General features: G+C 38.3%; 1 protein-coding gene across 10 annotated transcripts in view; it reads right to left on the reverse strand.

Annotated features, from left to right (window-relative positions):
• Enox1 (ecto-NOX disulfide-thiol exchanger 1) overlaps positions 1–16,794 on the reverse strand; it is a 521,454-nt gene that overhangs the window by 228,969 nt on the left and 275,691 nt on the right. For 2 of the 10 annotated variants that reach the window (XM_078015926.1, XM_078015925.1), the window contains exon 1: positions 7,868–8,059. The exons of the other annotated variants lie outside the window; for them this stretch is intronic. In XM_078015926.1, the coding sequence (XP_077872052.1) occupies positions 7,868–7,925 (58 nt within the window). In that variant the 5' untranslated portion in view covers positions 7,926–8,059. Of the gene's footprint in view, positions 1–7,867; positions 8,060–16,794 lie in introns of those variants that run through there. 10 annotated transcript variants of the gene reach the window in all.

Consider the following 16,794-nt stretch of genomic DNA (forward strand, 5'->3'; position numbering starts at 1 on the left):
ATTTCATCTAATTCTCACAAAAACTATACTGTATCAGGACACTAAAGATTAGCACAACAATATATACCTAAAACTAAGAATAGGTGTTAAATGAAAATCACTGAAGTATCATTTTATCCAGGTGAAAATGCCCATTTTATTTTCAAAAGCACTTTTTTTTACCTTTATTTTTATACTTTTATTTGGTGCCAGGGATCAAACCAGTGCCTCATGCATCCTAGGCAAATGCTCTACCACTGAGCCACAAACTCAGCCCCTACAAAAGCACTTTTCATGAAAATATTAAATATGAACCTCAATGATCACAATGATAGAATACTATGTTCTGACTAATAACTAAGAAGAAATTATTGTTTCAAGTGATGTTAAACTAAATAGATGTCAAAAGTGGCAATAAGATCATGATGAAATGAAGTGCCTTTGGATACAATATACCAAAGTTATACAACTTTGTGATATATTATATCATTATATAATATCAATTCAATCTATAGAGATCATCAGACAAAACCAAATCAAGGACATTTCACAGAATAACCAGTAATGCACTTCAAAAATGTCATAGTCGCGAAAGACAAAGATAGATTGAAGAATCGTGTTATTGCTTTCTGCTAATTCTGATATATTCGGATCATCATTCTGAAGATCAGTGGTCACTACAAAGTCCTGGATTTTTAAATGTAGAGTGCTTGCCTAGCACCTTATGAGGCACTGGGTTCGATCCTTCACACCATATAAAAATAAATAAATAAAACAAAGGCATACTGTCCATCTACAACTACCAAAAAGAAAAAGAATTGGGAATGATTTCATGTCGCATCCAGGATATTCAGTAAATTCTATGAGGTAAGCTTGTTAATATATTATTTTCAATTCCCACTAGCCGTCATAATCACTAAAAGATTCCCTATAAAGTAATATTCCAGTTATGTGAAAATTAGATCACGCTAAGGTAAATTTACATATGTCATTTCTTACTAGGGCTGTATATTTTTCTTAATCAGCACCTTAACTTGAATTATGAGAATTATCTCAGTTACTTCCATTGTCCAAACAAAAAAGAAGACAGAAGTAAGGAAAAGAGAAAGGGAAACGGCAAGACTTTGGAACACACTGACTAACCCTGGCTGACTACCACAGGCTTCAGGCTAGAAGGGAGCAGCCTGGTTTGAGTAGATTTAAATTTCTTTCTTTCTTTTTTATTTTATTTTTTTAAATTGGTTGTTCAAAACATTACTAAACCATGTAACAGGTCAGATGCAGCTTTTTTACCTGGAGGTCTTGCTCCAGAACCTTCCTGCCTCAGGGCAGACTGCAGGTCTGCTGGTCGTGGTTATCTTTAGGGTTAGTCAACTACTTGGCTCCGAAGGTTGTGATCCCAAGGACAAGCAATAAGATTTGGAGGAGCTCTTATAATAAGGTGGAGGTGTTCTCCTTAGGTATTTGTTGGCATGAGAAGAGACCAAGCCAATAAAAATATTTTTAAGGTTGAGGTAAAAGGGGATATATCTGTTTAAAATAAGTTTCTAATAAATAAAGATCAGCTTTAGTACTTAATTAAAATTGGATAGAGGCATATATGTTGGTTCAAATGTGTTGTTCCTGATACAAATGCTCAGACACGAGAAAGATCTCCTGGGAAATTAAAAGGCCTGTATGAGGGGAGAATTGAACAGACCAGAGACCCAGAGCATCAGCACACAGAGCTAAAATAAGCGTACATGCACCGAGTTTGACTGATTCTCAAGCTCTTCCCAGATCTCAGATTAGCTGGGTATTACTGAAGGCAGGTCTCAGCTGTCCATGAAAATGAGAACACATTTTAAAAGCTGCATTTGAATTTTAAAGGTACTCAACATTTCTAGTATTGTTTACCGAAAAAGGTCAACACTGGAGTGTTTTATTTATGCGCGGCAGAACCTCAGTCTAACAGCACTAGGCTTACCACGTGACATATGCTGAGGATGTGTTAAATTCGTAGTTCCAGAGCCAAGAATATTATTTTTCAACTCAGTGAATGCATTATTAAAAGAACTCTGCTGTGCTCACCACCAGAAGATAGGGCAGCGGTGACCCTGAATTCTGAAGTAAGGGGACACTAACCTACTGACTCACTGCCTATAAACTCTAATGACCATGTCCCCAAACCCATATGCTACCCCATACCTCTCTCCTAATCTATTTTGGTCAACCTAGGAAAAAAAGAAAAAGAAAAACATTTAAATAAAACGCATATAAATCTTCAGTTTCAGACATAAAATTTGGGATCCTTTGGACAATAAGTGTTTTGCTGAAATATATGCTTAGTGTCCTTTCCATATCCTGGATCTGGACAAGCATTCATATCAACCCCAGTTGTTCTTGCAAATCAAGAATACAGAGTACTGATTCCTTCAAATAAGATTTGTGTTAAAATCATTAAATGTCCATGCAAGTGATTTTTTATTAACTGAACCAGAAATAACACATACTCATTTTATGACAGTGAAGGGAATTATTAACTTTAGTAAGCCAAGAATATCTGTAATATAAATACTTTGTACACAACCAGAGATATGAAAAATTGTACTTTATATGTGTAATATGAATTGTAATGCATTTTGTTGTCATATATAACAAACTAGAATAAAAATATTTTTTAAAAATGAGAAACACAATTTTAAAAAATCTTAGGAATAAGTCCAGAGTTTTAAATATACTGTGGACAACACAAAACTAATGCCAAGAGAATACAGAAACACTTTAATCATTTATACTCTATTCTATAAAAGGCAAATCTTCTGATAACTCCAGAAATTTTTCTTTTTTATATAAATGTTCTTTGTTTGGAAAAACGGTCTCTTTTAAGCAACTCCCTTAGTGCATCTTACTACATAATTTGATTTATAGATGTTAAGATTTGCATATGACTTTTCCATATACTTCTCTTGCATAAAGCAAAGTAAATTTGTGACAAAAAATTAAATATGGAAAAAATAAACAAATGACCAGAATCTCCAAATGCCTGAAAATATATGCCTAGTTTTATCTAATACTTTCATTTAAAAATAAGAATATAAAAATTTTAAGTCTTAAGGATATTTCTGAAGACTATGACTTTTAAATCACACTTTATGCGATACACCTTCTGAAAGCTCAGAATCTTTATATTAAAAGAGCTGGTGCTGACATAGTTTGATTCAATTCCATAAATACGTACAGAGCTCCCAGGGCACAGTGTCCACTATGCTCCACAGAGATGATACAAGATTAATTAGGCACTATCCACTGTCCCTCCTGTCCACAGATGGGCTATCAGGACAGACATGTGTATAGCTTGGTTGTGATATGCTGGAGATCAATGTTATACTCTAGTTAGATGAACAAGATCCTCTGGCAGCCCAGGATAAAGACTGAGGATTCTGGAAGAGGACATGGGCACAAGGAGGGTAATGGCAGAGCCTTCAAAGATGAATGAGATTAGACCAGACAGAGGAGAGGTATTCCAAGTAGAGAAAACAATCAGCTGGCACATGCCAACTTCTTCACATTAGACTTTTTTTTTTTTTAAGTGTTTTCTTTCAAAAAGTTTAAGTTGGTAATGTTGAACAACAACAACAAAAAAGTCTCCAGATGGTTCCTTCCTGACTTGCTGTTCTTCTCCCAAGGGCTCAGGAAGTTTCGGGAAATGCATGCAGCAAGTGGAGGAGAGGACTTGACCTTTGTAGACACAGAGCAAGTGAGAACGCTGCGATACTAAAATGCAGAGGGGCAGCAGCACAGTGGCCCCGGGAGAGAGGAGCGCTGCGGCTGCACAGAGGCATGGAGAGGAAAAGCCCATGGCAACCACATCTTTTTCCAGTCTGCTTAAAACACAAGTTACATTAGTCTTCTTATAAAAGAGCAGCTGCTTTACAAAGAAGTCTGCAAAGGGCAATCAGCTACAGTTCTGCAATGGCTGTGCTCTGTGCTGGGACCTGGCAGCAGAAGGGAGGACAGAGGGAGCCCTATCCTTCTCTTCAGCTCTTTAATCACTAGTATAGCGACAGGAGATGAAGGCTGGCTGTAGACTGAATGTTTGTGGTGTGTTCCTCTTCTGCCATGGTGGGGGGTGAAAGGGCAGCCAGGTCTCCTGAAGGGAGGAAGCACAGCTGGGAAACCCCTTGCCTTCTGTCTAGGTGAAAAATGGGTGAGACAGGACTAGAAGCCCCTGGGTTCTAATGCTCTGTGAAGTGGCTGGGGTACAGGTGCAGAGCTTAGGAAAAGGACAAGACTTTCAGCTGCTTTGCAGTGCCTAGGAGCTAACCAGACTGGAGTTAAAATCCTAAGGGAAATTTAGGTTAACCAGAAATTTCTATTTTGCTTATTTGCATTTAATAAAATAAAATTCATTCATTCATAATGGCATTTAAAAATGAGTGTGTTCTTAAGAGACAGGTAAAAATAACTGGGTTATGTTCATTGTTGACTTCTGTTGGAGTCATCTACATGTAGACCTGAGTTGTGGGAGGAATGCATTTAGGAGGGCATGCCTTAGAGATTTAACTCTTGTATTATTTTCCATACTAAAGAAGATGGCCCTTTAGTCACCTGCACCTCTTCTCTGGGTGTATGGGCCTGAGGCAGGGGAAGGGACTGAGTGCCCTGGGCTTAGAATACATGGGCCCTGATTTTGTCTGGGGTCTGCTACCCCCTCACTACATCAACTTGTGCTGTTCACAGTTTTCTCACGTAAAAATGGAAGTAGAAGGTTTGAGATTAGACATTTTTCATGGCTGCCTCCTGCTGCAATGTTCTCTGATTCCACAAAACAATATTATGTCCTATGGAAACGTTTTCCTCCTCCTAGGTTTTGTATATTTAGTTTTTTAGAGCTACTGTTATAACAAAATGCCCCATCTAGTGTCAAAACAGGGAACATGGTCCAGGAGTGCAGAGCGAGGAATGGCGCTTAGAAGGATGGCGGCTTCAGGGCTCAGAATGGTGGCTGGCATAAATGCAGCCCACTGGTCTTTGCTATACCCCACTGACCCCACTTGGAGAAGTGGAGCATGTTTTAAAAGACTGTTTTTTACAACTTTTATGTGTGATGTACTATACCAGCACAGAAGGACTTTTTTTTAATCAAGGTTGTACCACATAATCTTTCTCATCATTTTTGTTGATATCTGTCACCACGAACACAATCGAACCTCCTGGAGATGGGCATGGCTGTCAGAGGGCAGCAACTTCCTTAGAAGAGATTCTGGGTGACCAGGCACCATAGCCATGGAGCATTTCACTGAGCCTCTGGGAGTTGAGCAGGGTTTTAATCATGTCACTCTCTCCGTCTCATCACCTTTTTCTCAAATGCGCCCACAAGGGCAATGTCTCTGGTTGAACACTGACCACACACTCAGAGAACTTTCCGGGTTTTATGTCATCCTGGCCCTCTTCTCACTGCAGTCCCAGAAGTGAAGGGACCAAAGGGGAAACAGATGTAAATACTGGGACAACACAGGTATCACTGAAGCAAATGATCATCTTCCCCCTTCAGCATTTGTCCTATGCTTTTTTTTTTTTCTTTTCAGTAACTGCCAGGGCAATTTAATTAAGAATTTTTATATTGCCATATAAAAATCACCTCATTTTGGAACCTGCCTTCCTCTCGAAACCCAGGCCAGCTCAGTGGAATATTTGTGGAGTGTCTACTGTGTGCCAGACACTGTCTTAATGATGTCTGGGCTGAAAGAACAAAATGAGCCCCAACTCAGAAGCTCTCCATCATGCTGCCAGCCTTGCTCAGAGCCGTGTGGCCTAGATTACCTGAAGCATGCGCTGCTTGTGACTGGAGATCTCAGTGGCTAGGGATCTTCTGTTTTCTGTCCTTCCACTTGAGTCTCCTGTTGGTTAAACCCCTCCCCACAGCTCCTTGTCTTTGAGAATACTTCAAGACTATGGGGGGTTCTAACAACTCACCTGCTTGCTAACCTGCATTGATCTCCTTTAACTGGCTGCCTCTGTGACCTCCATTACTAGTCCTCCTTCTAGGCAATCACAGAACTCTACTATTTACTAGTACCATCCAATGTCACTACAGGTTTTGCAGGCCAGTGTCATCTGCCTTTACTATGACTCCACATCCCTAGGTCAGCTTGGTTCTCATATATCCCAAAGTTCCCTTAACTCCTACATCCCGCAGTCCCATGTTCCTGCTCCACAATCTTCATGCCCTCAGGTAGAGTGATGGTCTCTGCTCACTCCTCCTGGTCAAACCCCAATCTCAATTCAGGTCTGGCAGCTGAGATAATCATGAGTACAACTATTATATAACACAAGGAAAATGTTGAGAGATACAATTGGATACTAGAAGCTTCTTCAGGAAAGAGAAACCATTCAGTTCTAACAAAGCTATGAGATTGTTTGGACCCCTCGATTTATATGCTACGGAATTCTTGAGGCAGTAGAGCGTGGGAGTCTATCCCAGGGGTATGAACCACAACAGGATGTACGTTCCCACCCACCCAACCTCTCTTCATTCTCCTTCTGCTGGCAACCTCTAGACTTTTTGAGTTTGGCAGGATGTGAGAGACCCTTGTAGATAGCCTATCATTCATACATAAAATCAGGAATCTGGTCTGGCAACCATGGTGTTTGTATACATGTGCATAAAACAGAGAGATATATAGTCCTTAAATGAGTTGCATCAAAGCTGCCATCACAACTCTAAGAATGTAAGGCTGTTAGTGAAGGCTGTAAGACTAGATGTTTAGAATATTTATTTATTTATTTATTTATTTATTTATTTTAGTAGTGGGAGCTATTAGAGATGTATGGAACAGGAAGATCGATCAAGGATCTATGATTTTTCAAAGTACTATATTAAAATGTGGGTGTGTAACATTCGTACAAAATCTTAAAGCACCTCTCTAAAATAGTCATAGCAATCAATCAATGTTTTTAATTAAGCTGAAATCCATACACAGATGTAGAAATGCTTAGTCCCAGCTGTGGTTCCTGACAGTCATCCTCAGAGATAAATTTCCACAATAGGTGTTTCAATTAAGACAGTAATATTTGTCAAAAGGTAAGCCGTAAACACATAGCCCCTTGAAACACTATTGAACAAGTGTAATTTATGCTGTAGTTGGTGCACCACATTTTAGTACTGCTTTGATTTTATCAGCATTTGTCAATTAATCAACGTGAACCTTGTAAAACATGTTCTCTTATTAGTGAGAACAGGCAATTGCTTGCAGACTTTGAAGGAAAGGTCATTTAATAAGTTGCTAATTGTTCAAAGATAGATTTAAATTTTAAAAAAAAATGTATACTCATTATTACTGTACCTAAACAGGATACTGTATATGCTTAACCTTGCCAATTTAAATATGGTCAATGGTTTCTTTTTTTTTCTTTTTTACTAAACAGCAGAGAAAGATTAAGACATAAATTAATCTAACTTTGGGGTTTTAAATTTTATTTTAAGAGCCTCTTATTGTCATTTTTGCCAGTATAGAGTTATGAGCCTCAAGGCTATGATTATAAACTTATGAACTATATTTCATCGGCAAAAAGTGAGGAGAAAAAGAGAAACAAACAAGAAATGGAGCAGCACAAAAGGACTATGCAGTGACAATATTCTATTTTTTGTATTTGCCTCAATTCATTCTTCATTTCTCTAGATGAGATGTCAACTCCCCACTTCTGACTGCTAGTTCATTTTCAGGTCAGTGAGTGAGAAAGAAGCTACTGTGTCAAGGCCCCTCTTTGGGTAATCAGTGCATCAGCGAACTTGTCAACTCTCCTGGCAATCAAGAAAGCATCTGAACTCAAGAGTCACATCACCACCAGAAAGCATTCTGCAGCCAACTAAGGTATGCAACTGGGTTTAAGATGTGCAACATACCTTGGAGAACAATTTCTACAGTGGTGTCTGCAGGGCTGAATCGAGAAATCCGTACCATCTTACAAGACTCACAGGAACTTAGGATGAGATGGCTTGTCCTAAGGCCTTTGTTAGAGTAGGAATTTTGCAAAGAGTTTACAGAGACAGTTTTTTGAATGGTGACGAGTCTTGCTGGATCCTGACTCAACAAACTGCTTTGCTGCAGAGCCCCTTTTATAAGAGTTAGGAGGCTCAGGTTGCTCTCTGCCTGCTCAAACTGGCTCATCTCCATCCCATTCCATTCTGTTCTCAGTTCCAAATAAGTCACTATTTCAGGCACATTTCCCTAAGCAGATGCAAACACGCTTTTCCAGTGCCAGACTCCCTTGGGCAAATTAGGTTTCTTGGAAAAGGGTCAAGGAGCAATCAGACACCTACTAGAAACAAGCCTGTAGTTTCAGGTGATGTTGTCACTCATGTAGACTACAACTCAAATTTTAGACACTGGTTGGGAAATAATGCTGAATATGATAGGGGTAGGTATGGGGAGCAAAATCCTGATATCGGCAGCCAAAGTTTCCTTTCATTGTCATAATACATGGACTTATTTTTTTATGGGCACTAACCTGATGGTAATAAGAGAATGGAAAATTTCCTTTTTAATATTTCTAATTCAAAACTGCTAAACAAATTTTAATTTCTTAATACAATTATCATAAAAGAACTTTATATATATATATATATATATATATATATATATATATATATATATAGAGAGAGAGAGAGAGAGAGAGAGAGAGAGAGAGAGAAAACCATCATACCTAACAAACATGGAGTGTTTCTGAAATAGATACTCCTTATATTTCTATTGTTGTTGAATCAATCATAAGGAGAAAGTCCATTTTATGTTCTTTTAATATTTTCCTGTATTAACCTCAGCCTTGTTAGCTTTCTTCCACATATTCAGATTCTCTCCAAAACAGAAGCCACGAGTGGTAAATGCAAATGGGGGAAGGAAAGCTGCGTGGTAATACCAAGCTGCAGGTAATACCTGCTTCCCGGCAGGAGTTGTTTCTATCTAAAACATACATACCATGTTAAGAAGCCAGAGGGAAAAATGAATGGATGTGGATGGCAGGTTTTCATTTGTTTTTCTGACATCTAAGAATACTGTAAATAAGTTCGTGTGTTTCATTTCAAACAGTTCCGTTATCTTGGAGGTCTTAATCATTTGTAATAGCAGTTTCTGAAGTGTTCAAAGTGTGTGCTTAAGGAGTATTATTGGCATTCAACATAGTCATAGTACATTAAGCAGATTTACAGCCTAAAACGTGGTTATCCTTGATCATCTTCATTTAAAACTAAGTTTAGGCTGATGGGGTAGCTTAGCATTCTCCTAGTGTTTCAGCCTGTTAGTTTTGCTTTACCAGAACATCTGGCTCTGCTGGGCCCCCTCACACTGTTCCAAATGAACCTACAATTCACAAGATGAAGTGGGGGCAGAGGAGGACGGCAAGAAAAATTCAAGTAAGAAGTGTAGAAGGGCAGCCTTTTAAAAAATATGCCTGGGGCTTCTGGGGTTGTTACCCATGGTTCCCAAGAGTTGGGGGGCACATCATGTCATTTGGGTCCACATGGGGAGGTGCCAGGATTGGTCAGGAGGCAGAGAGAATAGGGGGAAAATGTGGACAAGTGCCTTCACTGTGGTTTCCCTGGGAAAGAATGGGTGACGCAGGTAACCAGGCTTAGGATTGGCTAGCTGGAATAATTTCAGCAGGTCCTGAGGTACAGAGTGGTTCCTAGTTATCCAGTACCTGGCTTTGGTGACCTAGGTCAAGAAGATAGTGCTCCAGACTGTAGGGAGCTAACACAAAGAGGCATGTAGGATACCACCAGGATTGGCTGGTTTGAATATCTATGGCCAGCTCAAAGGCAAGATGTTTGCCATGCCCAGCAAATAGCTAGGCCTGGAAGGGACAGTCCCTCCTCAAGCCCAAGTCTGCAAGCCCTCCACATGTTAAAACATCATAGAATAGAGAAAAAAATTTAAATATAATTCCACAGGTAAAGAGTTTCTCAAACTTGCAGTTCATAGAAAACACTTGGGTATGTGCTAGATATAGATTCTGAATCATCAGATTGGGTGGAGGCTGAGATGGCATTTCTAATAAACTTCTAGGTGATGTTGGGACTACACTCTTGAATAATCAGTGATGAAACTATTGCCAGGAGTCTTCTCTCTGGGCCAACTTGTACCACAAAAGGAGCTAACATTTATTAAGCTCTGCTGGGAGGCACTGAGGATACACACTTGAGCTTGTTTTCTCCAGATAACAACCTTTTTTCATAAGAAAATTTACCCCAATTTCATAGATATGGGATTGGAGATTCAAGGCAGTTAAGTGACCTGCCAAGGTCACTTAGCTATAAGTTAGAAGATACAAATGTATTTGGCCTAAAAACCCATTTTCCCCATGGCAACTTAAGTGCAGACGGCACTACTTTGATGGAAAATAAAAACCATCTATTGGTAAAAAATCCATAAAATAATAATAAGTTCAGAGACATGAATAGTGACCCATTTATAACCTGAGAAAGAAGAGAAATTCAGAACAGTATTCATTATCTAAGGATCAAAAATAGATGATGGGGATTAAATAACTGATAAGTTTACCACAGACATTCCTAAAACACTTGCAATGGGATTCCCTATTAAATGCATGTTTTATATTTTCAAAGTGATACAAGTATGCAGTAAAATATATACAATAAAAAATTAGACTTCCTCCTAAACAGCCCCAGTCTGAGTTCTGCTCAGTAAGCCTTCTAGGACCATTCTGTGCAATAAGAATATTTTTCATGCAAATTAATTCATTCAGGCATTCTAAGGAGCTGAGGGTGGGGGAGGGGAGCAGTACACAAAACACAGTCCCTTATGTATCTTACATCCCAGTAAGGCAATTATATATGTATCCAATGAGGACAAGCAGTGAGGGAGAGGAGTGGATGTTTGCAATTATAAATATAGCTGTTAAAGAAGTCCTCTTGAAAATGTGATATTTCAGTCGAGGCCTGAAGGAGGACTTCCTATTCTACACCTCCTTTTTCCTTTAAAAATACATCAGTAATTACAGATCCACCTTATTCTTTTTAAAGGCTCTAGAGTACTATACTGTTTGTATGTACACAATAGTGCTGGACATTTTGTTATTTCCATAATAGATATTGTAGATTAATCCTGTCATAATTTGTTAGATGGTCATTTGAGTGGTTATAAAGAGATTTGGGTATTGCAATATAAATCCTGATTAAATAGGAAGGGCCCTAATGAGGTGTAAGAAGGTATAGATCCAAGTCCTATCTGTGCTGCTGTCTACCTAGGTGGCCTTATCATGGCATTGAGAATTTGTGGACTCCCCTTCTTTGTATTAGTGCTCTACTCTCATGAGAAGTTTCTCTCTTCCTTTCACCTCTTCGGTGATACTATTGTCATGAGGCCTGTGGTGCTGTGTAGGGGCTCCTCCAGCTGCAGGTCTAGGTATCATCTTCCTTGCAACATTTCCTCAGTGCCAGCATACCTGTGCCGCTGACACAGTTAAATACAAATGTTAACTGTCAAGCTGACAAGCTTTCCATATTCCCCATGAAGGAAGCATAAGCAGAAATTTCAGGGAACAGTTTACCCTCTGAGCACTGTGCCTGATCTCTCTCACACAGAAAACACTTCCTTAAAATAAAAACAAAATCTTTACTTTCCAGTAATATTTATTTATGCAGATGCAGATGTTTAGTGCTGGACCATATGACTGAACAGATTTTAATTTAATGGAAGATTAGATTATTCATTTAATTAATGTCTGAGGTAGTCCCTGGAATATGTCAGCACTCTGCCAGGCACTATAAGAGGAAGAAATATCAGTGCATTGTTGTTCCTGCCCTTGTCACCATTTTGGATCTTCACAAAGACAGGACACATAAAAAAAACACCATCATTCACACCAGTGTGTGATAAGTAGTACCACAGGCAATAAAATAAGAACTCAAGGAAAGGGGAGGATTCTAGTATTTGGAGGCCATTAATGAAACCTAAACAGGTAACCTGTCCAAGGTATGAGGTAATACAAGGGACTTTGAATGAATGTGTGAGTGAATGTGTTTGGGAATGTTTGTGCATGGAAGGTGAGGAATAATCATATGAAAAGGTCCAGAGAGGGAAAATACAGACTTCATAAAGGGAACACTGAATTGCCTTTATGGTTTCAGTATAGAACGAGGGGAGCGAATGTAGATGACAGGAAATGGTTGGAGTAAGAGGGTCCTGAGTCCCCTACTTCGTTACTATAACTGGAGTAAATAAGAGAGTTCTGAAAGATATCAAGGGAAAAAAATCACCTTCTTCCTCCTTTTTAGCTTTTTTTAGGGGTATGAAAAGTTGTACTTTGGAAATAGGATTTTTCCATTTGTGATTCTAGTTAAGCCAACTTAATATTTATCAAGGTACCATTTGCCAATAGTTTAAAAAGGTAAATGGTATGATAAGGCCTGTAACCCAAACCAATAATCTCTCCTCTGCTACCCTTCCTGCTCCTCAGAGAAAGGCATTTCATGTTTTGTTTTTGTTTAATCATGAAAAACATTTATGTGCTGGGGCGAGTAACATCCTACACAAGTAAGACTTTTGCTCCCACCAATTGTTCTCAGTTTGGTTAATCCACAGTCTTGCCCCATGTGCTGCAGGAAGATGTTAGGCCCAGTACTTTAACCCACCCTAACTTCAAAGAGGCTGAACCCCACAATGGAGGAAACTACTCTTAACTTTTGGTTCTGATATTCGCTACCCGAGATTTAAATACCACGTGCATATTATTTCTTCAATTATAATTTTTAGGGATTTCCTCATATGTTGTTATCATGCAAAATGAGAAGAATCTAGCACTCATACCATCATTACCTCCCAATAAACTTTCGTTCCCCATTTTTCTTGGTTTAAAAACCATTTTGGGATTAAATCAATATTCTATGTTTACATTATTTTGACCATGTAATCTTATTCACTATTGAGGCAAGTAATGTAAGTGTACACTTTTAATTTTATTCAACGATTTGTTTTTCCTTTTACTGTCTTTTATTCTATTCTCTTTTTTAACCTCTTTTACTAATTGTTTCTGAATGATTCAAAGGAAGTTCAAAACCCCTATTAAAATCACTATTTTTTTTTTTAACATGATCAACCCAACCAGTCAATCTATCTGATCCATTTGTTGCACAGCCTTCCATCTAGTCTGTTCGTTCTGGTGGGTTTCCAGGCCAGCTGCCTAGCTATTGCCTGGGGCTCCTTTTAGAGAAAAGGTACATGAGTGATACATTTGTTGAGACCTTGCATGTCTGAAAAATGACTTCATATTCACAGGTGTTTGACAGCTAAGTTTGTAACAGATTTCTAAGATGGCATTTTCTCCCAGATTTTCCAACTGTATATCACTATCTTCTGGCTTCCAGTACTGAAGCTACTGGTATCCTCAATCTTTTACATGTTACTTATTTTCTTTCTTTGAAGGGTTTTGGGATCTTCTTTTTAATCCTACGGTTCTGAAATCTCATAATAAAGAACCAGAATGAGGGTTTTTCCTCATTCATCGTTCTGGGCACTTTCTAGTTCCTTTAAATCTGAAAACTCCTGCTCTTCTCACTGAAACTTTTTCTCATATTATTTTTTGATACTCGTCTCTCCACAGTTTTTCCCTTTCTGGAACTCCTCTGGTAAAATGCTGGTTGATCCACCATTGTTCTTACCTCCATCCCACCTCACCTTCATCTATGCCTATTAACACGCTTTCTAGGAAGTTTACTTGACTTTATCTTCTATACTCTGAATGACTTTTTGAAAATATAAATTTGAAAACTTTTTATTTTTTTATTATGTTTTAAATGAAGCTAGATATTTCCAGGAGAGCTTCATATCTCCTCTTCAATATCTTATTTTCTTTCTGATTATTTCTTTTCCATAGAATGCTCTTTTTACTTCATGAATAAAATAGTTTTTCTCATCTTTCTGAAGATATAATAGGGTTTTTAAAGCCTTTCTTGTACTTCATGAATTATCTCTCTCTTCTCTGAGCCCTGCTGGCACCTCACCCTCTTGCTGCTGCCCTGCTTTGGCCTGTGTATTTTACATTGAGGACTATCCTCAAATAATTTTTGACCCCTCACTATTCACTTACATTTAAGACCTTTATATACCTATAAATAGAAAATAAAAAATTTAAATACAGAAAATATAAAAATTCGGGGCTGGAGATGTGGCTCAAGCGGTAGCGCGCTTGCCTGGCATGCGTGCGGCCCGGGTTCGATCCTCAGCACCACATACAAACAAAGATGTTGTGTCCGCCAATAACTAAAATAAATAAATAAATAAATATTTAAAAAAAAAAAGAAAGAAAATATAAAAATTCATTTATATTTAGGGACAGTAAGTTCCATTTCCAACTTTGAAGGGTGCAGAGTATACTTATTGCCAGGTGGTCATCCTTGTGTGGTAACTGGGGTGGGAATCCAGCCATTTCAGTGGGGATTCCAGATACCAGTGAGGTAATTTCTTTGGGCCATTTAGTTTTTCCAAATAAGAATCTTCTAACTCCTGCCTAGAGCCATTCCTGGCTGTGGGTGCCCTGGGAACAATGCGGAGAGTAGTCCAAGATGGTTTTACCTGTTCACTCTGTGGAGTTTCAGCCCTCCCTTGAGCCTAATCCCTGTGTCCACAGCATCTCTAATCAGTGCAGCCCAGACTACCCCTGGAACCCCCAGAAGGGATGGGAATTGGGTGGCAATGTGAAGTAGAGAGAGGAAAAAGGCTAACTACTTCATGTATCATGTTCTACCATTAGTAGCTGCTCTGTAACTACCTGCAATCTATCCCGCCTTTTCCAGTCTCATTCCGTACACCTCTCTAATCCTTTAGTTCCTGCAGGATGAATCAGTTGGCTTCTCTCCAAGTACCTCATGATGTTGTCCTCCTTCCATAAGTTTATCATTTTCATACCTGGTAAGCTTGTCTCCTGGAAGCTACTTGCAGTCAGCCACTGAAGAGTGGCACAGAAAGCATTTATAGGCAATTAGGGAGAACAATACGAAAGTGAAGAAAAAGGAGACCTTGGCACCTTGACAGAGAATTAAGGAAAATATTTGACTCTGGAGCAGTTTCTTCATCTTTCTGGATCCATTTTGTTTAACTACAAATTTGGAAGGTTGGTTGTCTCTCCAACTATTCATGATAAAGAGTACTGACATTAGATCATTTTGCCATTCTTGAAGCTCCACAGTACATATGCAATTATGCAAACTTACTTGACTGCAGACACTCCTCCTCCTCCCACCCCTTTTAGGCAATGCTTGATAACATATTATGAAAAATCCTGTATTTGTTGATCTACAATTTTCATTTTAACATGTTTTTGTGAGTTTTATAACTTTTGCTAAATGTTTTCATTAAGAAAGAAAGGGAAAACATAATATTTTAAAATTCTTATTTATTGATGCTTTCTCCCATAGCAGCATATAAATTTTAGAATGGGAGAAAAATCTATCATGATTTAAATGAGGCTAGATATTTCCTGTAGAGCTTAATATCTCATCTCTGTAGCACCATCAATATCTAGGACAGCTGCACACCAAACCATTGGCTGAATGGTTGCATAGTTGATTTGACTTGGTCATGAACACAGTCAGATTGCTGGGACACATCTGGCTATTTTGGCAATCAATGAATGAAATGAATCAACCATGTAGTGATCAGACTGACTGCTCAGTGATCAATGTGACCAAAACAGAAAACAACTGTGGGATAACGTAATCCTTTGGTTGCAATGGTATCAGAATACAATTTATATGGGCATTCATGATGGAATACTGTTTAATGCTAGCATTATACATTAAACTGTAAGATCTACTTCTGTTAGTGAAATACTTTCAGTTTTTATATCAATCTACTGGCATTTATCGGAAATGAAGAACCTGTGCTAAATGTTGCTAGGAATAAAAGAATGTACAACAGAAAAAAAAGATACAAAAACTCTACCATAAAAAGATCTAGGAGTCAGATGTCAGCTATCAGTAACTTCCCATATAACCTCCAATAAGTCTTTGATTTCTCACTTGTAAACGAAAGTATCCTCAAAGATCTTGTAGTTTAGTTGGTTACATATACAAATTTGGAATTTTTCTCATAATGCCTACTAACATTAAAAAAATGAATAAATATTTTGATGTTCTTTAATTAATTACATTCCATAAAGCCCCCTCCTTTTCTTTAACTCAGGAACTCCATAAGAACCTGGTGCAGTGTTATCCTTTTCTAGATGTGTCTCTTTCCCCTCCACTCTACTAAGTCTTCTAATTATGTGCATCTTTTCATTTAAAAAGTCTACCCAAAAAACACACTTTCCTTTTTTTCTCAAATGGAAATTTGTCAAAAGTCAATTTTGTCTCATCCAAAAAACTGTGTGTGGTCCTACTTTGCCCAGCACTGAGGAATGCCCAACTACATGGGACTTTCATGTTAAAATGGGGACAGACCAAATTGGTGGGTCACCTTGGGTGACAGCTGCAAGAAGACTAGATGTGGCATGGATATACCATACTGAGTTGAAATGTCACTTCTCTTATTAGAAGAACTCTTCTTTCATTGCTAAACAGCTGTAGAAAGCAATCAAACACCAGATGGATGATGTATTTAATGACCTTTAAGTTTCCTTTATAACAGTGGATTTCAGTTCTGGCTGCTTAGTAGAATCATCTGGTTAGCTTTTTAAAAATTATACTACTCCCTGATTCAGTAGATCTGAAGGTAAGTCCCTGTCAATGGCATAAATATTTGAAGTACCCTAGCTGAATCTCATGTAAGCCTCTGAAACAATGTTTTACACACACTGATATTCAAAAGATAGATCTAG

Source organism: Ictidomys tridecemlineatus, chromosome 6, assembly GCF_052094955.1.
Source record: "Ictidomys tridecemlineatus isolate mIctTri1 chromosome 6, mIctTri1.hap1, whole genome shotgun sequence".
In the NCBI taxonomy this organism is placed as follows: Eukaryota; Metazoa; Chordata; class Mammalia; order Rodentia; family Sciuridae; genus Ictidomys; species Ictidomys tridecemlineatus.